The 24785-nt window shown below is 38.4% G+C and overlaps 1 protein-coding gene across 2 annotated transcripts in view; it reads right to left on the bottom strand.

The window, feature by feature from the left end:
- Nucleotides 1–24785, bottom strand: part of ccdc102a (coiled-coil domain containing 102A) — a 134666-nt gene that overhangs the window by 18342 nt on the left and 91539 nt on the right. For both annotated transcript variants that reach the window (XM_022667390.2, XM_022667391.2), the window contains one exon: nt 2492–2662. In XM_022667390.2, coding sequence (XP_022523111.2) covers nt 2492–2662 — 171 coding nt within the window. The remainder of the gene's footprint in view (nt 1–2491; nt 2663–24785) is intronic.

Below are 24785 nucleotides of genomic sequence, written 5' to 3'. Positions count from 1 at the left end.
CTACACTAGACAAAAAACAGCAATCCAGACATAAGCACATGGCAGTACTAGAGCTGATTTTTTATTGCGCTCTTTAGGGACGGTATGTGAAATATATATATATATATTTTTATTATTTTGAAAGCCCGTGTTTAACATTTGTAATTATATTAGTATATTAGAGTCTTCTTTTGTGTGCATTGCTTACACAATATGATATATATATTTAGTTCCGAAAAGGTTAACCTTATTTACAGCATAGCTTTCACACACAAGCAAAAAAGATCGGTGTTGTCAAGATAATCGGATGGATGGATGGATGGATGGATGGATGGATGGATGGATGGATGGATGGATGGATGGATGGATGGATGGATGGATGGATGGATGGATGGATGGATGGATGGATGGATGGATGGATGGATGGATGGATGGATGGATGGATGGATGGATGGATGGATAGATACTTTATTGATCCCGAAGGAAATTTAGCAGCCAGTAGCAGTTACACAACACAGTAGAAACAAACAATAAGTATTATAAAATAAAATAAAAGAGCACAGTGAGGAATATAAGACTCTAAACCACATGTGTCAAACACAAGGCCCGCGGGCCAAATGTGGCCCGCCACGTCTTTTTATGTGGCCCGCGAGAGCTTGTAATATCTTAGTGTCTATAATAAATAAGTCAGAAGCGTTCTTTGACCAAAAAATACATTTCCCACAATGCTTGTCGATTGTATTACCTGCAAAGTTACGGCTTACTGCCACTACACGGCAGTGTAGTCATTGATGTGGAAACCCTGCCGGAGGGAAGGTGTAACTTCGCGGGTGGAATTGAGACATATAAATGTTTATCCCATAATGTCCAGAAAAAGAGAAGTTGATGCAGACGGACGGCTGTGCTTCAAGGCGAAAGACCGGTATGCCTTTTGTGTTACGAAGAGTGTTACTGACCAAAATAAACGCTTTTTAGGAGAGATATAAGTCATGTGTAAATATTTATAAGACAATAGCTGACAAAATCTGTTTTAATGACGTTAATAAACATCACTGGGACAGCGCTAGTCGCAGTTTCACCGCAGCAAAGTACGAGGACGTGAATCACTTATCTAACCAGCCTTTACTAATTTCTGCCCTCAATAACCCTTTCAATAACCTCCAATAGCCTTTAATAGTCTTCAGTAGCCTTCAACAGTCTAACCTTGCAGCCGTGGTGTGTCCACTAAACTCCGTAGTTATAAACATCCTGAGGTTAGCAGCGCGATAACTGACCTGTTTATAATGTAATCCCAGCAGTGACTCATGCTCTAAACGGCTGCTGTTAGCTGATTGGGCTGAAAGATGAACTGTAGAGAGCTGTATTATTCGGTTACAAAAATCTTTATTTCATACACAGAAGAACTTAAAAATTTTAAAAACGCTCCAGACTGGCTGAGCTGAGCCCTGTAGCCCGTGGCTGGGCTTTAGCTCTGACTCAGTAAAGACTGCGGACTTGTGGTGCTGCTGCTGCAGCTCCCACTAGTGGTTGGATGAGGAACTGCTAAATCTGAGGAAATGCTATGTTCTTAACAGCTCACAATTTGATTTTATATTTATTAAGCCTTATTTCAGTTAATAATTTCAAAGTTAATATAACTTGATGTCATGTCATTTCTATTCACTTGAATAGTTTGGTTCTTGATTGATGGAGTTTTTGGATTTCATGACATGACAAATTAAAAGGATTTATGTTAATAGAGCAACAAGCAAACATTTTTTCCATGCAACTGTAATATTTGATTGAATAAATAATATATTGAGAGTTATTTAACATTAAGGAGTAATTACATTCATTTACATATATTACATTTGGTTACATTTTATTACATTTATAAGTTACATCTGGCCCTCGGAGGACAGCCAATATGCCAATGTGGCCCTCGGCCAAAATGAGTTTGACACCCCTGCTCTAAACTATAAAATTATAAACTGAGACTTAAAATATATATACATAAATATATAAATACAAAAAAACTACACAAAGTGTGAAAGTAATCAGTCATAGATATGAGGTAGTGCAGTAAAATAATAATTTAAGTATAGAAGGTATCAGCAGATATGACAATATTAAACCTGTGCAAGTATTGTATTTAAGTAAGGTGCGTAGTGTAGTGTCCAGGAGTGCAAAAGTACAGGATGTACAGTAAAGTGACAAAGTGTCCAGGGGTGCAAATGTACAAGATGTACAGTAGATATGTGCTGTAGCACTGTACGTTTTTTATACAAACTAAACAGAGAAAGTTTTGGATGGAGCTCCATCATTCCAGAGAACACAGTTCTACTGCTCAGTACTGGAGACTTTATGGAGAGTTCAGACCTGGCATTAGATTAGCAATGTGCAAACAGGTTCATGTTTATCTGCTCCACAGAGTCCGGTTCTGGCAGTAATCAAAGGTGTGAGAAGTATTGACTTTTATTTCTCAGGTAGAAGAGTGAGTGTGTGTGTGTGTGTGTGTGTGTAAAGCACTAACCTCGTCCTCAGCCTGGCCGAGCTCCTTCTTCAGCTCCTCCACCCGCAGCCTCAGCTTCTTCACTTCAGCCTCGTGCTGCTCCACCCGCCGGTTAGCGTGGGCCAGCTCAGCCATCTTCTCCTGGTACTGCTTCTTCACCTTCGTGTGGACGTGCCGCAGGTCTGCTAGCTCCTGCAGAGCAACACACACACACTAAATTACTGCATGTTATAGTTACAAATATGTCAATGAAAATCTTTAGTGATATACATTTGTCAGGCATCCAAAATCACCAGCTTTAAAAAGCAACTGAATTAATTGAAAATATAAAACATTCTGGTTTAACACTTTCATCTTTACTAAAAAATTCAGTTTTTCTTCATACTATTTTTTTCAAACTATTTTTACATTGACTTCCATTGAAAGTTTACAAGGATTCTTCTCTCTTCTGTAAAGTTGCTGTTTTGGAGAGAAGCGTCAATATATATATATATATATATATACCGTATTTTTCGGACTATAAGGCGCACCGTATTATAAGACGCACTATCAAAGAACGCCTATTTTCTGCTATTTTTCCATACATAGGGCGCATCGCATTATAAGGCGCGTTAAGTGACACTAGAAAGGGTGCCTATATCAAAGTGAACAGGGGTGGCGCCATGTTTCCCTTCCCCCACCGGGGGTGGTCGCTTGCCGGTGGAGCGTCTCAGTATATATAAATCTAGCTCTTTCAAAGTCAAACGAGTGCTGGATATTAATCTACACAGATTCCTCTCCTGAAAACTGTTTATTTGGGTGAGTAACGTGCTTCAGTTTATTTACAGTAAGCTTAGATTTCCAGATGTCCACTAAGGCTTGCTGCACCAGCGTTAGCATAGCTATCCGCTAGCACGCTAGCTAGTCACCTAAACTAGTAAAGTTAACCCAAACTTAAACGACAGCGTTACACTGAGTAATCCTGCGTGTTCTGGTAAGACAGTGAGATATTAGCTAGCGATTTGTCCCCCGTAGCTTGTTTTAACACGGTAAACAAGCAGATTACAGGCTGATAAAACTCACCTCTGAGAGAGTTAGCGCTTAGCATCTAGCTAATGCTAGCCAGGCAAAGCAGCACAGACTTACAGGCCGATAACTCACCTCTGAACGGTGAACGCTTAGCGATTAGCATCTAACTCTAATAATACTGCTCCAGCAGTATTAAAAGTGCTAAATTTAGAAAATACTGATCTCTGAACAGTGAAAAAGCTAGCTAGCTAAGCGGTTAGCATCTAGCTAATGCTATTGCTGCTCTGCACGGAGTGTGTGTTTACTGCTCCTTACACCTGACGGGTAAAATTTAGATAATACTGATCTCTGAACAGTGAATAAGCTAGCTAATGCTATTTGCTGCTCCAGCCTCGGAGCTGCACGGCTCTGGACTCTGTATAGCACTGAAACTCTGTATAACGCTGCACGGAGTGTGTGTTTACTGCTCCTTACAACCTGACGAGTAAAATTTAGATAATACTGATCTCAGTGAATAAGCTAGCTAGCTTAGCGGTTAGCATCTAGCTAATGCTATTGCTGCTCCAGCCTCGGAGCTGCACGGCTCTGGACTCTGTATAGCACTGAAACTCTCTATAACGCTGCACCGAGTGTGTGTTTACTGCTCCTTACAACCTGACGAGTAAAATCCATACAAAAGGCGCACCGTATTATAAGACGCACTGTCAATTTTTGTGAAAATTAAAAGTTTTTAAGTGCGCCTTATAGTCCGAAAAATACGGTATATATATATATATATATATATATATATATATATAAATGCACCTTTATATACAGTTATTAGTGCTAAGAAATATAGTAAAAATATGAGCAATTCTCAAATAAAATATTTTAGTTCTTACATAACTAAAAATAGATTATTCAGCTTTTTTATTTGTAGTTGTAACAAATAAGTAAAAAATGATACATTTTAGAGCTTTATATTAAATGTGCAGACTCATGTTTCTTTTATATTTATTTTTAAGTGTGTCAAAATTGTGCTTGACAATATTATGTGTATAAAAACTAAAAAGAGAAAAGTTGAATTTAGTTATTTATGTAAGAATAGCAGTTAGAGCAGCTTAATTAATTTTAAAGCTTGCTTTATAATGAACACACTGCCAAAATAACATCCTTATATTTCAGTTAAATATGAGGGAAAAGTGTAAAATATGTAAATCACTGTTATATAAGAGTTCTTTACTCTTTACTCTCCGACAAAAGCCCAAGCCAAACAATTTACTGAGATTCACTCTGCAGCTTCTGTATGGGAACATCTACAATCTACAATCTCCAGTATCACATTTAGAAAATCACATTAAAACAGCAACTCGATTAACCTCTCAGTCACTGAGAAAATAAAACAGACAAAATCAACTTTATATTACTTGGTTAGAGATGCAGAGTAACAGATGAAGCACTTTATTGTAATCTAAACAGTATCTAACCACTGCTGACCGTTTACCCAGTATAACTCTCTCTCTCAGCTCTACTCAAACAGCAGGAGGACCAGCCTCCAGCAGCTCCACACTATTATATTTATATTTATATTAATATTAATAAAGCTCCCTCTTTCTCTCGTGTTTAATAAAAGCTATTGTGACATGAACACCCCGGTCTCTGTGTTTTGTTAATTCTGTTGTCCTGTAAACAGTCCAGAACTATCAGAGACCGGAGCCAAAACTTAAACTCTGTACCTTTCATATTCACCCCGACACGCCAATCCCGGCCTGAGGAGGCCCAGATATTTACTCTCAACAGCACAGAACCAGGCTATAGACCACGTGTGTGTGTGTGTGTGTATAGCAACAGCGTGCCATATCGTACCATACACAATTTGACATAAAAAAAAAAACTCTACCATGATTGCGATTTTCTTTAAAGCTTTTATTATTATGTATTTCTGTTTTTCAGTGACATGCACTAAATATGCTAAACGTTAGTTTTGTGGTAGATTGTCACTGTTAAATTACTTGTTATTTTCTACAAAAATTTTGGTATGTTTCAGTTTAAGAAACAGACAACCGTTTATAGATTTGTGTTTGTTATATTTATACTAAATAGAACTTAAATATTTGTTGCAGTAGTATATTCTTAAAATCAATTTTAGAAATGTCAGTTTTGTCATGTCACCAAGACAATAGTTATCGCAAAAATACACAAAAAAATATTGTGATATCATACCACAGTTAAGTTCCGGCCCTGCAATTTGATTGGCTGAGAGGCGTACTAAAAGTACCTTCATCAGCCGGTAATGCACTGTAACCGAAGCTTTCCATGCACGCATTGGTCCTCCACATACAGGTAACCTAGCAACGATGCAGCGCTTACAAACCAAACAGCGCAGCTACAAACAGAGCAGCAAACAGATCCTATTTTCTCCTCCTCTTTAAAATCTTTCAATAAACAATGATAATGGAACTGTTGTATAATCACAAGCAATACTACACTCGAGGTTTGTGCTACAACATGTAATATTGGTACTACTGTGCTGATCCAATATTACACATTATAGCACTCCCTCTTGAGTATTATTGCTTAATTATATTGGGCACCACTGTCCCTTCTATATTAAAATATATAAAGTATTATTTAAGGGCCATATCATCCACCCCTAGCCCATCATGCACCGATGTCCCCTCTCTTTATGCTTCAAACTTTAGTTTATAACTTTTATAATTCAATATTTCCAATATTATTAATTGTCCTTTCTTATGTTTTTTATTTGATTGTCTTTTACATTTAATGCCTATATTATTTACGTATGAATACTACTATATTAAAATTTTTTCTTTTAAAATCTAATGTTTAGTGTAGTTTTTTGTTACTAACTAGACCAGACCAGATGAGTTACAGATACTTTGGGCTCCTCCGTGCGCAATAAACCAGCCTGTACACGCACTGAGGATGAAGAACAGCCTGAGCGTCGAGCCAAACGGAGGGGAAAACAGCACTCAGTGGTGGAAAAACAGATCGTGAATATCAGTTATGAATAATTGATGGTTTGGGCCCATGTGGTTTCAGTCCAATTGGTCGGGACACTCCCTCATCCTCTCAGTGAGAACAGAGAGACAGATATGACTCACGAGCTTCGTGACTCAGCCAAACACACCGATTCACACTTTCTGCATCTCTGTAGACTCAGACATGAGGAACTGAGCGTTCTCCAGCATTTCCTATACCTACACCAAACATCTTCAGACACCTGCTCACCTGAACGCCTCACCTGAGACGCCTAGACCACCTTTACTGCAGCCGCCGCCTCTAATCTTCCGGAAAGACTGTGAACACTGGATGATGTTTGCATTCAGTACTAAAAGCTCGAGAGAGGTCAGGAAGTGCAGTAATGATGATACATTTTTAGTTTTGGATCCTACTGATACAGTACTGCATACGGACAAAAGTATTGGGACACCTACTCATTCAAAATTTCCTCTTAATAGTAAATGGCAAAAAAAAATTATCTAAAGTAATGTAAAGTAAAATGGACTAAATCTTGTTTTTTGTCCCCCTAAAAAGACTTTTTTACTTTTATAAGTGTAAGATTATTTAGCTTATTTTATTAGGTAAGTAATTACCATTATTTTGTCTATTTTTTTTGCCAATATATTATTTGCAGTGTAGGGTCAATGTCCATTCTCAGGTCAATGTAACACATAAAATAATATATAGTAAGTGTAGTGTCAAAATAAAAACTTCATATGTGGTACACTATGTGGACAAAGGTATTTGGGCACCTGCTCATTAAATATTGAACAATCAATTTGCTTATTATTCTCTAATGTCGCTGATTTATTTCACTGTTTCTGCCGTTAAAATGATTAGGATTATTGTGCCTCATAGTGGAAAGAGAATGCAGATTTTAATCCCACTAACTAGATGATACTGTTCATCAGCTGAGTTCATCTTTAAGCCCAATCATCAGTGAGTAGCAGAGCTAACAAACACCACTAACCACAGACACAACCATGAAACACTGCAGAACACAGTTAACCTCCAGTAAAAATGTACAACTGTAAGAGCAAACGTCATAAAGATAAAACATTTTGAACATGATTATTTTTAGTGCTGGACAAGCAGCAATTTTAGTAAATTTAGACCATTATATAATGAAAGATGACTCCAGAAAACAGGAAGTAAGGTGGCCAATGTTACAAAACGGACACAACAGACCCATCATCCAGTTAGTTTGCAGTGTGAAAGACTTGTACAACGTTCAAACTTTTTACAGATAAATTACTGGAATTTGAGTCAGGATATCGTCACCCATTAAACTATAGATGATGATGATGATTCTGTATCTACTGTAACTGTAGATTAACCCTTATTTATAAACACTAATAAAAGGAATCTGTTGCACTCTTAAGGCTGCAGGAAAAACCTGCACTACAAGAATAGATACGCATTCTGGAAGAGAGAGAGAATTCAGCACAACACCTAGAAAAGTAAATTGCCAAACTGACAAAGTGTGAAGTAAAGGGAGACTCCGCCCACGTAGGTGATGATGACATGATGTAAATTAAAAACTGAAACTGAATTAAAACTAACCGAACTAAATACAGTACAGAATACAATGAATCAACAACAAACTTCAACCTTAATGTTAAATCATTTCCAGATTTTCAGGTGTGAAATCGTACTGAATTACACATTAAACTAAACTTAATTACAGTACGACAGGAAACGGAATGTATTTTTACATAAGCTAATTAACAGAATATATAAGTCATAAATACACATAGGCGATTAGTGAATTTTGAATATCGGTTTTGATTATTTTATAAGTAATTGCCAGCCCTATCCTTAATTTACTTTATTTAAAAGTAAAAAGAAAAACTAAGTAGTGCATTAATCTGAAGATCTAGAGAAAATGAAAGCAGGTAGCTCAGTAAAAACCTGAAGATCTCAGATGAACAGAACTTAAATTTTTCATTAAATCAATCTCCTCTCACTTCAGATCTGCAGAACTTCTCTGTCCATCCTTCCACTGAGAGAAAGATGAAACAGAGAAAGGATCTGTTGTTTTCAGAACGGTGGACCTTCTGCCCACCCCGGACTCCTCAACATCACTGAACACTACTGGGAGTACTGGGACGGCAGGAGCAGAAAATGATCAAACTTATGGATTTCTTTGAAAAACTGGACAGAAATGAAAGTTGTAATAAAGGCACAGAAAAAAAAACTATTAAATATGTGGTTTTATACTGAATTGTTCAGAATTTTATATTTTTTGGTTAAAATATAATATTTTTGCATTTTCCCCAGATGCAGATAAAATTATAAATGGAGTTAAATGCAGTTTTGGCTGGTTGTTTATAGTAATGCAGATTCAACTTTTAATTGAATTATTGCCAGAACACCTGGCAGGCAAACTTAGAAAGCTAAAGACAGACTGATATAAGAAAAAATAGAACAGTTATTAAGTAAATATATAATAAAGACTGATTGTCAATTGGATCCTGATAGGGCTCACCCGATGATACGCTAACAATGTCAGGATCTGAATCGTCAATAGGGATAGGGATCATCCAATGCCGGCAACTGGGATCGTCAAATGATGCAAACACTATGTTATTAACACCAAAGAAAGGGCTCATCCAACGCCGGATTAGTAATGCCAGCGATTGGGTGGTTAAACAACACTAATGCCAACGTCAGGGCTCACGAAATGGCTTGTTAGAATTGCTTACGGTTTGTCAAACAACATTAAAACCTGTGTTAGCTATGCCAACGTCAGGGCTTACCCAACACAATGCTAATAATGCCGATGAATGGGTCGTCAAGTGATGCAAACGCCACATTAGAAATAGCAATGACAGGGCTCACCCAACACAGTGTTAGCACTACCAGTGACCTGGTCACTCAACTTTACTTACACTGTGTTCACAATGCCAACGACAGGGCTCACCCATGCCTGATTAGCAATACCGGCTAACACCTTGACCACCACATTAGCAATGCCAACAACAGGGCTCATTCAATGCCTGTAAAAAAAAGTCTGGCACCTAGGCCAAATGACAATAATGCTGCACTAGCAATGCAAACATCAGTGCTCACCCAACACAATGCAAACAATGCAAGTGACTGTGTCGTCAAGTGACTCAAACGGCATTTTGGCAACATCAGCGACAGGGCACCTTGCAATGCCAACGACTGGGTTGTCAAACGACACTAATGCTCTATTAGGAATGGCAACGACAGGGCTCATCAAATGGCTTGTTAGAATTGCTGGCAACATGGTCGTCAAACAACAGTAATCCAGTGTTAGCAATGCCAACGTCAGGGCTTACCAAACACAAGGTTAACAATGCCTACGAGTGGGTCATCAAGGGACACAAACACCACTTAAGCAATGGCAATGACAGGGCTCATCCAACACAATGTTAGCAATGCCAGTGACCTGGTCATTTAACTTCACTTACACTGTGATAGCAATGGTAACAACATGGCTCACCCAATATCGGATTAACAATGCCGACGACAACTCGACAACTGGGCCAAATGACAATAACGCAGCACTAGCAACACCAATGATAGGGCTCACCCAACACAATGCTAGCAGTGCCAGCGACTGTATTGTTGAGTGACTCAAACGGCACGTTAGCAATGCCAACAAAAGGGCTCACCCAACTACCAGCGACGGGGCGTCAAACAACACTAATGCTGTACTAGGAATAGCTAAGACAGGGCTCACTAGATGGCTTGTTAGATTTGCTGGCGACAGGGTCGTCGAAAGATGTCAATCCCATGTTAGCAATGCCAATGTCAGAGCTCACCCAACACAAGGGTAACAATGCCTACGAGTGGGTCATCAAGGGACACAAACACCACTTAAGCAATGGCAACGACAGAGCTCACTCAATGCTGGGTTACGGTTACAACCCAACAGAAGCGCCCGATGCCCATCCAACGTTTCTCAGTCTTTAAGACCCTCCCAATGAACAGTTCTGTGGCCCTACGTAAGCTTAACTAACAGTGTCCGGATGGTAAACGCTCTGTGTGAAACGTTTCCCCTTCGGTACTCTGAACCGTTCAGACCTACAGCGGAAAGCATCAGTAGACTCCGCAGTCTGAGGGTCATCACTCGGTTTGACTTAATAAAACAGGCTGAGTGGTAAACGAGTCTTCAGTAGTTCAGAGTAAACTGACCCACTCTGCTGCTTCCTGCTGCGTTCTGACCCGTACTTAAACACACTTTACACACACACACAACCTCAGCGAGAAGCGTGGCCTTTACAGCAAAGAACAAAAAGATAAAACGAGAGTGATGGGAGAGGGGGATGGGAGCGAAAGGCAAAGAGCGAGCTCCAGAATCTATTAATAATTTAAGAGGATAATCAAGTAGCCAGACAAATCTCATTCATGATGTACCTCCCCCATCACCCGAGCAGCCAGCCGGGGAGAGTGTGTGTGTGTGTGTGTGTGTGTGTGTGTGTGTGTGTGTGTGTGTTTGATACAGTGCATTAAAGTGTGTGTATGTGTAGAGAAAAAGTGTATTTGCACACATGTATATGTATGGCGGTACGCTAGCATGCCAACCACGCATCTCGAACCTCGTCATATGCAAATATACCTTGATCTGAAATCCCCCAACACAGGCTTACTTTCTCTTTCTTCACTCCCTCACACACACACACACACACACACACACACACACAACCAACAACAACCCACAACACACAGAGTGTCCCCGGCTGCGGTGTGTATTGATTTTTGGGTCACAGAAAAAGAGGACATGATCTACTTGCGTTTTCCTGCACGGCACAGTTAACCCCACTAAATCACACAGTTCAGTATGTGGAGCACATCGAGTTGTGGGCGGTGCAGATAAAATACAACACTAAAACACACTCAAAATACACACACAGCGCTGTGGAAATCACACATCACCAACCATGTATTACATATCCATTCAGAACAGGCCCTATTGTCCATGTGTCTTTGCTATCGTAAAGATGCAAAAAGTAACAAAAAAAAGGCATGTACTAATTCTCTTAATTAATCATGGGTGTGGTTAATTTTGGGTGTAACATGAAATAATAAACCAATAAAATCAGAGTGTCTCTTGCTCATCATTCTCTTTAAGAGTAGATCAGGTGAGCTCTGTCTTTGGTGGATTGCTATTGTAACGGTGCAGCTACCTGGACGTGTCCAACAAACTCTTCTCAGCAGAGGAAACTGAGCTGCTGGTTGATGCTGTGAAGGAGCTCCAGCAGCTCATTTACGGGAACAGCAATGTTATTTTATTTACTATTCTGTTTATTGTTGATGTAAAAGTTGGGTTTGTGCTGCTGTGTGTTCATGTGTGTGTAATAAGTGGGGGCGTACGCTCGGCTCGGCACAGCGCCTGTCTGTCTAGGTTGTATTCAGTCAGTGGAGCTCCTGTGTTTTCTGTTACCAAGATAAACAAGATAAAACTCCAGAAATGTACCTGAACACGCCTCATTTCCAGAACACCACGCCCATCAGTGTAGATATATTCAGAAGATCTGCTGCTATTTAAACGATATAGGAAGAAAGAGTAAAAATAAGACTGTTGGTGGGGTGTAAGATAGCAATAAGCATTATCTTAACACTCATGCATAAGGTATTAAGATAAGAGTCTTAAAAATTGTATTTAAAACTTAAAACACTTTAAAGAAAATTGAGTTTTTGTTACATATCAATACTGCTAAAACTAAAATAAAAATATATACTAGTACAGTACGATACTAATACTTATACTTAAATATACTAAGTACTAAATCCATCAGCCAGCACTTAGCACAGCTTTAATCCGCTGTGTATTTGTTTGTGTTACAAAGGTTAAAAAAAATAAAAAAAGAGCAACACTGAGATAAATGGCGTTTTGCAGAATCAAGCGGATTACAGCTGATTAAATCTAATCCCACCGGGAGACGGAGCGGAGCTGTGACTGGCGCTCGTCTGGGAAGAAAATCAGTTCCCACTCTTAAATCTATATTAATTAAGCATGTTAAAGCACATTAAATCACATCAACTAAACACCATTCAGAACCAAAACAGCAGCCTCTGAAGTCTGCGTGCTCTCCTCCTCTAAAACAAAGAGCGTTTCATCCTGAGCGGCTTTTAGCGGAGCGAGAGAACGAGGCCGGCGGAGAATAAAGATGTAAAAGCAGAGGAGCGACGGCAGAGCGGGAGGAGTAAAAGCAGAGAGCTATTACAGATAAAGTCAAAAGTTTATACAAGCTGTAATTTTCATTATTTTAAAATGTTCTGCATTGTAGATTACTGATGGGCGATATGGGAAAAATCATATATCACGATATGGAATGTTTTATATCACAATAACGATATATATCATGAAATAACCCATTTAAGTATGTTTTCAGTTATTCTTCGAAAAATATGACAAAATAATATCATTGCTTACTTTTTGTCAACTTTTTTTCAAAGTGACATTAAACCAAACTTTCACAAATGAGAATTACTACCTTTTAGTGCAGCAATATATGTGAATATATCAAATAAAAACAGATGGAGTAGATGCAGTAGCTCATTTTTTAAAAGAACAATGCGTCTCCATTGTTCAGCTCTCATGAGTTTAATAACGTAAAGCACGTCTCAAACCGGCGTGTCTGCGCGTGACCGTCAAATAACGTAAAGCAGCGCCACGTCCCAAAACCACATTATGAAGCTTTTTTGTGAAGATTACTTTATTATCACTTATATAAACCCAGTTTATGCAAAGTGACCACGCCACTACATTTCATCGTAGCCTACTTTATATATTTGCATAAATAATTGATGAAATTACTGTAGAAACAATAGAGATGATAGAAGGTAAGAAGCACCAAAGACACTTTTCTATCGTCTCCACGACATTTATCGTCATATTGTTTTTTTTTTTTTAATAAACTAAGAGTTGCCTCGCTATTAAGCAGGTTTTTTATAATGTGAGATCACATAAACCCAATCTAAAACACTCCTCATCTCCTTTATTTCCTTTATTATGTCTACATTAATGTTCCTGAGCTTTTGGAAGAACATGGCAACTTCAAAGAAACGAGAAACAAACAGAGTTCAAAAGAAAATGTGTTTAATGTTTAATTTGTCAGGAATCAGTTGCCATAATGAGAGTATAATAATATTAAGAGACATTATGAAACATCGAAACATCAATTTAAAGAATCTTAGTTTACACAACACTGTCTATAATAGATAAAGATAGTAACTTAAGTTAAATGGTGTGTAAATTATAGTAATCAGGAAATTGTATTACTATATAAGTGGTATATTTCATTATTTGCTTTATTACAAAGTCTGTGGCACCCAACAAGAAAAGTATGGACACCCCTGTTCTAATCCATTTTATGAGAAGCAACAACTACTCAACTAAATAAAGAATAAATGACTGTGAACAAATGAAGGTCAGTCAAGAACTTTAAAAAGTATCCTTAAGTGCAGTCGCAAAGACCATCAAAAACAATATGATGGAACTGGCACTCATCTGGACCAGGAGTTACCAGCCTCAAAAAACGCAAGTTAACAGCTCTCCAGATAAGAGCACCTTAAAGCTTCTTCACAGAGTATTTTGGTTTGTTTAACACTGTATTTAAGTTACTACATGATTCCTTATGTGATCCTTTATATGATAGATCACTTCACTATATGTATATATGTATATATATATATATATATATATATATATATATATATATATATGTATATATATATATATATATATATATATATATATATATATATATACACTGTATGTAGTCAAAAAACATTGAATAAGAATTCCCAACTTTTGACAGGTACTGTATATTTTACCATTGGTTCAACATTAGAAGATCAAATTTTGCAAAAGTTAAATAGCTTTATTTATAAGTCATTTTGTTCGTTTTTTTTTCTCCTACAGTTCCTAAAGAGTGTGGTGGGATTTTTCCTCATTCCTGGTCTAAATGCAGAACAGGATCAAAGTCAAAAACACCGAAAAAAAAAAGACTGAAAAGCTCCAGATATCTTAATACGAGGAGATGAAGAGCCGAGCGGAGAAGAAGAGGAAGAGTAAAAAGAGTGAAGTTAACTGAGGAGAACGAGCGTGAATGACATCACATTTAAAAATCAGAAGAAAAGTGTCAGAGATTCAGCAGCAGGACCCGGAGCAGGGCAACAGCGTTCTGTACTTAAAAGGTTTAAATTTTCATCCAGGGTATAATTTGGGTCACGGGTGAGTGTTTTGGTAAAGGGAGGCAGTGTGGAGAAAGAGAGGGTCAGATGAATAAAACATGACCCGGCCTGATGAATGATCCATGATGATAAAGAAATTCACTCTAAAAGCAAAGATAGAAGGTGAGGAATGAAGCAGAAATGGTGCAGTGGAGGTATCTCTCAATCACAAACGCTCAGAGTATATATGAAGGGTTTGATTCCAAAACGCGATAAACGACGTTTTTTAAAAAAAAATGAGTTAGAGCCAGAATCAGAATGTTATGTGACCACTCTTGAAAAGCCAATATTAAATTTTCATCAAAACGGCACATCCGCCGTGTAATACTGCCCTGCTTTCTCTCTTTCTTTCCAAAACGAGACAAACGCCAGATGTCTTGATTTCCTGCAGAACGCCACGTCTCCACTCATCCAATCACAGGGCAGCACTCCACGAGCTATCTAATGTAAACATCATAGCGCGCGCCCTGTTGAGCCGGCCGGTATTTAGTGTAGCCTAATTTCACTTTCGTTTTTCACTCTCAAAGTCCGTGAAAATCAACAGGTTTTGATGGTATAGAGGAGCCTGTTCGTGAAGCAGTTATTGAAAAAAAGAAAAAGCCATCAAAAGAGTCTCATGTACCTGAAAAGGTAAAGAAAATGAGGCATTCAGGAGGGGGGAAAAGCCGGCTGTCATCTGCAGTTCACACACACACACACACACACACACTACACTACACTACACTACACTACACTACACTACACTACACTACATTACACTACATTACACTACACTACACTGCAGCACATGAATGTAACGTGATTTTGGGGATTTTATAGTCTTAATGTCTTGTTCGTTAATGAAATTTTGCACGTTTTCGAAAATAAATGTTTTGAAATTTGTGTTTTTAGGCCCAATGTTCAAACTATTATATTCAGATGTACAATTTATAATTTTTAATATTGTATTTTGCACATTTTCAGTTAAAAAAAAAATTCTATTGATGCCAAAGGATATATAAGACATTTTGAAAAAAATAAACTTGGCATGGATTTATTGCGTTTTGCTAAAAAACAAATTATTTTTAAAAATAAATCTTTAAATATTAAAATCTTGATTTGATTTTTTTTGTGTTATTTTACTTTTTTATTTTAAGTTTTCAGCCTACCACTTTCTTGCTAAAGAAAACCCTTTTTTACTCAAAGTGATAAAAATGGAACCAAACTCTTCATATGTATTAACGTATTTTTCCGCACTTAAAATCATTGAATTTCCCCAAAAATCATCAGTGCTCCTAATAATAATTTGCTGTGCCTTATGTATTAATTTTACTTGAGCTAAGCACCTAGCTCTTTCATCGTTCAGAGGTGAGTATTATCGGATTGCGCATTTATCGTGTTAAAACAAGCTACGTAGGTAAAACCGCCAGATATATATGGGAAAAAAGGACTCAAAACCACAAAGTAACGCTTTTATGTTGTATTTAAATTTATAGCTTACTTACAGCCAAAATACACTTGCAAGTTGCTTTAAGTTGTTCCAATATTGTAACTTTATTAATTTTAATGCTAAAAGTATGTACTTTTCATTGTTAAGTATGCTTTTAAAAAATATATAGTTAAATGCACTTTTCTTTTACAAGGGATGCCACGAATCGATACATTAGTTTTTTTGTGAGATTGTCCATTTCTCTGCAAATGAAACAGGAAGTTCGGCTGGTTTGTGAAACTAGTTTCCTCTTATAAACGTAGAGCACATTCTGCTGCATTGGCACTTTTCCTAAAAGCAATATTACCACCTGAAATTTTCAGCCTATATAGGTAATGGATGTGTTAATGCGCGAGCGCGCGCACACACACACACACACACACACCTCTCTCATGCTTTAACGTGAGCTATACTATACGCATACTGTATAACATGAATATATGAGCCGGGGTTCAGCTGGAGGACACCATGGAGCGGTGGTTTGCTGCACTGTATGCAAAATTTACTGTGCTGGAGTTCGGCGGCTCGCGCTATCTCTCCGCACACTCACGCATACGCTGACCTGCGCTGACCCGGAGCCGGGGGTAAAGCTGCGCACCTGCAGCATTAGCAGGAGCAGGTGCGTTAGCCGGGAAGCTGCTGCTGGCGGCTGCAGCGGCGGCGAGGAAGAGGAAGAGGAGGAGGAAGAAAGAGGTCGAACTTTAAACCTTCAGCAGCACCGAGCTGCTCTTTCTGACCGCGAGTCCTGCTCCTGACTGCACGCGACCTCTGAACCCTGAACGCTCAGGAACTAAAACAAGCCTTCCTCGCCGTACCTCAGCCTCGCTCCAATTACCAATTACCTCTTACCTCTCCCTCGCTTCTCTCCGCCTCATCCCTCCATTACCTCCACTCAATTTCCCTGGTGACCGCTGTCCTCTCCTCCTGTCTAAGCATAAAGAACAGCCTCTTTCAGGGGTTTCAGCACATTTTGCTCATATCCTCATCATTCTCACTTCCCCGAACGCTGTTTTCGTACAACGCTGCACCAGTTAACCTTCATTTCACCTCCTCTCTCCCTCCTCCTCCTCCAGCAGATCCTAGTCCACTGAGGACGGCTTTCTGCTGACCAAAACGAACTCTTCCCCACATAAAGAGAGAGACTGGAACACAGAGCAGTGGTGTCAGAACAGCCTGACAAAGACGACGAGTACGACCACTGCTCAGTTTCGTTTTCATACTTAAACGTCCTAACCAGAATTCGAACGGTACGTACACTTGTACATTTTTAAATCTCTACTCAGGACTTTCAGGACATCGTAGGTTCTCGGTCCTGTCGCTGAACGGTGCTGGGGTCACAGACTCTCACTGAAAGCGAACAACGTTCATTGCTAGCTGTATGAACGGGAGAGTTTTGTATCGATAAGGTGTCCTCAATAGGGGTGTCACGATTTCAATTTTTCATCGAAATCGATCAAAATTATGTCATGGTCTCGAGCCATGTCAAAAAGAGGATCGACGATCCCTCCCTCTAAGATACGCAAACGGTGCAGCACACTGTAGCCGATGCCGCGGACATTGTGACTGCTCAAAGAGCAGCTCTTTCTCCAGAGAATGTGGACATTCTCATCCCCTTAAAGAAAAACTTGAAAATATAAAAATAACAGTTGTTTTGTCTAGCCTCAAATATGTTAATAGTTTTGGTACCTTAAGGAGCATCTTTCTCTCAGATAAAGTTAATAATATATCTTTAGTAAAGAAAAACATTTCATTCTCAGGGACCGAGTCTTATTTTTTATGTTTAACTGTTATAGTAGGATAGAATTTAGTTTGTTGAGGCTCTAATTTTTCTATTATTTTGTAAATGACTGTTCCTGTATTTTTTTATTATTATTTATTTTATGTTGCACATTGCTGTTTTAATAGTGCACACTGCTGCTACCAAAAAAGCCACTAGATGGTATTACATATATATCTTAATTAAATAATTTAAATTTGTCCATTAGTGCCTAATGTGGTGTATTACAGATCACTTGTATCACTTTGCATCACTTACATCAAGCCCACCTTTTGAAATAAGATATTGTAAATTTGATGAATCAAACCAATGACTGACCATAGACTAATCTAAAACTGGCATAGGCCTCTCTGCTGTAAAAAAAAAAAAAAAAAAAGGAAATCAAGAATCGAATCGAATCGTGACCCTAAAATCGGAAATAAAATCGAATCGAGGATTTAGAGAATCGTGACACCCCTAGTCCTCCGCCTGGCAACCCGAGTGAGACTCTTTCTCTCCGGTGTTGAAATTGGATTGCTGTGGCCTTCAAAACCCAACATCGATAATGCACGAGACCACTTTACGATAACAGCAAATAAAATGTCTGATATCTGAATAACGATATTTGCTGCACAAATCAGCACAAAAGCAGCACTAACGAACGAGACCACTTTGGTGCGATTTGGCCACAGATGAGGGGCTGTGTTACATAACAGGTAAGAAAATGTAATATTTAATATTTCAATAACGATAACAGCACAAATGCACATTTTTGCTCCACAAACCAGCACAAACGCACTACTAACGAATGGAAATATTTTTATTCTAAATATATGAGGGGTTAGTTTCACTGAGGTATTCTTAACATCAAACGACTAAAACGCAGACTCAACTACTAAACAACTGTTCGAGTCGTCACAAACACAACATAAATCTATACATCTCAGATATTGCAATATTGATATTTTCTTCCACCCCTAACTTTAACAGCACAACACCATTATTAATTTAGCAGATTTTACAGTAAGCCTGTGATTCTTGTACTTTCCAACAAACCATTACTTCTAACAAACATCAATTAAACAGTTTTGAACAAATGAAACTCGAACTGTTTGTACAATGAGTCCAATGCAAAATTGTGGTTATCCAATCCCCATGCTTACAGTCTTCCCATGTATATCGTCTCCTAATTATAACTGAACAAGGCTGAAATATGAAGGTTTTAGTTTGGTCCAAACCAAAACAGAAGGTGTCAACGTCAAGATCAACTAACGCATCGCCCAGGTCTTCTGCAGTGTACAATAGGGGTGTCACGATTTCGATATTTCATTGAAATCGATTGAAATTATGTCATGGTCTCGAGCATCGAAGTCAAAAAGAGGATCGACGACCCCTCCCCAAACAATGGTGCAGCGCACTGTAGCTCAAAGAGCAGCTCTTTCTCCAGAGAATGTGGACATTCTCATCTTCTTAAAGAAAAACTTGAAAATATAAAAATAAGTTGTTTTGTCTAGCCTCAAATAAGGAGCATCTTTCTCTCAGATAAAGTTAATAATATATATATATATATATATATATATATATATATATATATATATATATATATATATGCCTAAATTTCCTTCGGGATAAATAAAGTATCTATCTATCTTTATTAAAGAAAAAAACTTGTCATTCTCAGGGACCGAAAAAGTCTTAAAGTCTTATTTTTCATGTTTAACTGTTATAGTAGGATAGAGTTCAGTTTGTTAAGGCTCTAATTGTTCTATTATTGTTCTATTATTTACTGTTCCTGTATTTTTTTTATTAATATATTTTATGTGCACACTGATGCTACCAAAAAAAGCCACTAGATGGCATTACAAATATATCTTAGTTAAATTATTTAAATTTGACTATTAGTGCCTAATGTGGTGTATTACAGATCACTTGAATCACTTTGCATCACTTATATCAAGCCCACCTTTTGAAATAAGATATTGTAAATTTGACGAATCAAAACAATGACTGACCAAAGACAATCCGAAAAGTGGCATAGGCCTCTCTGTTGTAAAAAAGAAAAAGAAAAAAGAAAATCGAATCGAATCGTGACCCAAAAATCGGAAATAAAATCGAATCGAGGATTTAGAGAATCGTGACATCCCTAGTGTACAAGCGCACTTTTTTTACGTTACATTGTTTCAGACCAATTATAGCAAGTTGAGCAAGGATGACGTCATCCTATTGGTGATGTGCAGGCACATCATGCAGCAGTAGAGGTACCTCAGGGAATAAAATGATGCGCTGCACAACAACGAACTCTAAAAAAATAAAAATAAAATAAAAGGGTGTTCTCACACCTGTAGTTGTGGTTTCTCAGGTCTGAATCAGTTGTTTGTTTAGAAATTAAACAGTACCTGTGAAACATAAGTATATTTGATATCCAGGTCAGATTGAGAACGGATCACATTCTCAACAAAAACAGAATCGTTCCAGAAGTTGTTTGGAATCAGATAAAACGAACCGCAACCAAGAGTGGAAAACAACCTGGTATAAAAAGTAGAGTCGCAACTACTCAATATTTCGTAAATCTTTACAACATCAAAACTCTGCTAGAAGAATGATTTCTACAAACACACAAACACAAACACACACAAACACACACAGAGTGTCCTTTGTTCCTGTGGGTCAAGTGTTGGGCTGTAGATCAGCAGTAATGGCATGTTGTCAGTGCTGGCTAACTGAGGCATTAGCTCTAGTGGCTCATAAATAAGCTGCAGCAGCAGGTGCTAATGGGCACATTTAGACTGACCACCACACCAGCGAGCTGCGCTAACAGGCCCCTTCAGACTGGTCTGGAATCAGGGGATGGCGCAGGCACAGTGATTTAGACTGGGTACAGCGCTGTAGAGCATTAAGGCTGGTCTGGAATCAGGGGGTGGTGTTGGAGCTTTGAGTGATGAGCCCAAACTCCAGGTACAAACAGGCAGCAGAAGGAGACTGACTGCATTACCTATACACAGCAGCGCTCTGCAGGGATGCAACACACCAGCAATGCCTTTAATTTCCACAGATATATTTTCATTTCAAAATACGTAGGTTTAAACTATGTCTGGGAAGCTGCCCCATTCAGTTCAGGGCTGGAGATAGAACACATCCCAATACAGGGGTTTTATAATTCAATATATCAAGATTACAGGTGTCTGTTAGCTGAAGTATCAGAGCTGGGGATCGGGTGCTTTCCTCTGAGCGCACTATGATGCTGCACTGATTGGCTGCAGTTGGAAAAGAGGAAAAAAGGCTCAATCCCATTTCTAATTCGTAACCAATCCCTACTTTTAGAAGAGGACAGGGTGAAATCCTCACTCTAATAATTAGGAAAACTATTCAGTGACCCAATAAAGGTATATAATTATAGCAGTGGCAGAGTTGTGATTGTTATAGGTGTATTAAACACTTTCCTCAGTGTAAATAAATGCACTGGGTGCCGGCTGCTACGCCAGGAGTCAGGCTATGTGGAGTCTATGTATATATATTTTCCTCTTTTCCAACTGCAGCCAATCAGTGCAGCATCACAGTGCGCTCAGAGGAAAGCGCTGATATGACTAAGACATTATCAGTACAGTGATGGCGTCGCTCAGAGATTTACCTGCAAAACAGGATGTACACTGTTTTTAATAAACTTCTTGTGCACTTTTAAAGTTCTAAACGCCTCGTTTTAAATGTCAGAGCTCTTCGGATTCTACTAATAGAGGTGTGGAGCTACTTTGAGCCTGGATAACGGTGTAAAAAAGCAATTTATCGGGGCAAACTTTTGCCCCGAAGCGGCCGTTGTAAAGAGTTCTGGGCAAAAAGAACAAAATTACTGGATGTCAGAAAGCTGCAGGAGAGCAGAGGTGTGCTAGTCAACAAATATTTGTACTATTCATCATGTTTTGCTACACCCAAAGTCACTTTAACACCGGAGTTAAACTGTAAGGTTTATCGTATGTCTTCAGAAAGGGGGCAGGTGGTGCAGCCATTTATTATTATTGTCCATTTCTTAATTCCTCTGTGATTGAGAGCTGAAATTAAATTTTATTAACTTTTATTAGCTTTTATTTTATTTTACTGCGCCATTTAAGGTAGAACGGGAAAGTCAGTTAGCTAGCTAGCTACTGAGATGAACTGAGCTTTTAACTTTTTTTGCAATAAAACATTGAAACTTCACATTAAACTATGGTAATATATTGTCATTTTTAACAGGGAAAATACTCCTAAGGAAATCCTAAATTTCCTTCGGGATAAATAAAGTGTCTATCTATCTGTCTGTCTGTCTGTCTATCTATCTACTCAAATTAATGGTTTTCTCTGGTTTCTTTTGCTCCATCATCTTGACTGTTATTCTTATAATCCTCTTTTTAGGGTGTTTCTCTGAAAAATCTCAGTTTGAAGGACCATGTAGCCCCAACGCTTCCCCTAACCTACCGCTAGACATGAACACAGGCGCAAAACAAAGGGGTTGGGCTTAGTTATAGGTCTAAAAGTTGAAATGGGATTGGCTCTTAGTGTTGGGAGCATTATTAGTGATAGCGAAAGTACTAATAATTAAGGAAGGGTAATTAATCTCTCGAATTGGGTAGAAAATGGGATAAAATTATAAAAAATAAATTGCTGAAACACAATTACGCACATACAGACACACATACGGGGTGGTAAGAAACATCTCACACATGGTCTGTCAATACTGTGAATCGCACTTCCATCAGACTGAGAGAGAGCCATAGCATGCAACTCCTAACAGATGAGCGCTCGATACCGCCTCATTAATCACTGTGATCGGCGAGCGGTCAACTGCGCTTCTGCGAGAGAAGAGAGGAGGAGGGGAACATCTGCACGGACGGGCTGGCAGCTGGACTGATGCTGGGAGACGCTGCAGAGCAGCAGGTTGATGCAGTGTGGAGAATGCAGCTGCATGCTGATAGGTGGGAAAGATTTTAATAAATAAAAAGTGAGATAAAAGCCCTTTCTGGGCGATTTTAACCGATATGATTTGCTATTACAGCAACAGTAGTTTACAATTTAGTTGGTTCATGTTTGTAATATGTGTGTGTAAGCCAGAGGCTGCCAAAAGCTTCATACCTCTAAATAGAGCTTTAAAACTTATTTTGGATTTGAGGTTTGTACATTGTTAAAACATGATGTTTTTCCACAGACTAAAACGACCCCAGATATCTGCGCCATTAACAATAAAAAACTGAATGTAGAGCGAGGCAGAGTTCAGTAAAATGAGGCTTAGAGCTAAAGAAAGGTAGAGTGAGGTAGACAATAGTAGAGTGAGGTAGAGAAAGGTAGAGCGAGGCAGAGTGGTAGAGGTCCACAGTGAGCACTTACACCAAACTACTGCTTATCCTGGAAAAGAAGAACTAATTTACAATTTTTTCATATTAATTCACTGCGATGTACATCAATATTGGGATATCTAACTGACTCATCACAAATCACAACATATCTTACATCCCTAGTGTGCTCACTGGGGACCTCTACCTCACTCTGCCTCCAGCCTCACTACGTAACATGAGCACAGTGCACTCACATGTGTATTTGAAGGGGATTAATGTAATCCAAGTTCATTTTTACAGCTTGTTTTACAAAAGATTTACTGATGCAACACATGCTCAAAAATCACTAAAATCGCTGAGAAACTCATGAGTTCACGCAAGGAAAAACCGTAGTCCGATTGCAGTTTTATGCACCCACACCCTCTTCTTCTTAAAAGAAGGACAAAAACCCGAGCTTTTTCTGAGGTTGAAAGAGATACATGTCTACAGATTTTGTAGCTTCAACAAACACCAAAAAACTGGTCGCACATGTAACGTGGTTTAGAAAACCTAACCGCCTATTATCAGCAGACAACCATCTGCATCAACAGCACCACAACACAACCACATTTGAGGGGTTGAGGTCAAGAGTGAACACTCACACAAACTACTTATTTTCTATAAAAAAATGAATGCAGCCCAATGAAAAGCTAAAAAAAATCATCAAGAAGCTTTAACTAATTTAGGATATTAATTTACTGTGTTTCACATCTATATTGTTATAACGAGAAGTGTTATTGTAAATTACATCAAATACCGTACATCCCATTCTCACTTCATTAAATGACAAGTTTCCCAATAAGCCCAACTCTGCATCTTTTACTTGATAGTTCTACCTTTCCTATGGCAAAGAGAGTACAGAAAGTTTTATTGGCTAGCCTGACAGCTGTTAAAAAATATTGTTCAACGCCCCATTCGCTTTCTGTTACAGACTTTACTTAGAATTATACTCAGCTAGAGTCAATAGAGCAAATCCAGATATAATGAGGATATGGCTGAATTAAATTATTGATGTAAATATCCTTATTTTAACATGATCACTTTCTAGTAATAGACTTTGTCTGTTTTATGTATATATTGCTGTATATGTATGGTGGTTGGGTGGGGAGGGATGGTTGTTGGTAAGGTGAACTAGAAGTGGTGGGTTGGATGTGGTCGGGGTGGTATAGGACTGGGTGGGATTTAAAAGGGATAGGAAAACATTGTCCGTTTTTGTAATGCACTATATTGTTACACATGTTATCTACAAAACTTTCAATAAAAACGTGATTACATATTGTACATCCCTAGTTTGTTTACTGTGGACCTCTACCTCTCTCTGCCTCCAGCCTCGTTATGAAATATGAGCACAGTGCAGTGGGAAGAGCTTCCTCTGTTGCTGCATGTAGGTTGTCAATATTCTCATTGACACCCTCCACCTTCTTAAAACAAAGACAACATTTGATAACAAAAAGTTGATAATACGTGTCTACAGCTGCTGTAGCACCAATAAAATCAAAACACTGGTGGCAAAAGTTACGTTTTTTTAGAAAA

This window comes from Astyanax mexicanus, chromosome 16 (genome assembly GCF_023375975.1).
Source record: "Astyanax mexicanus isolate ESR-SI-001 chromosome 16, AstMex3_surface, whole genome shotgun sequence".
Lineage (NCBI taxonomy): Eukaryota > Metazoa > Chordata > Actinopteri > Characiformes > Acestrorhamphidae > Astyanax > Astyanax mexicanus.
The sequence above is the reverse complement of the archived record's forward strand: the minus strand, read 5'-3'. Positions and strand labels throughout refer to the sequence as shown.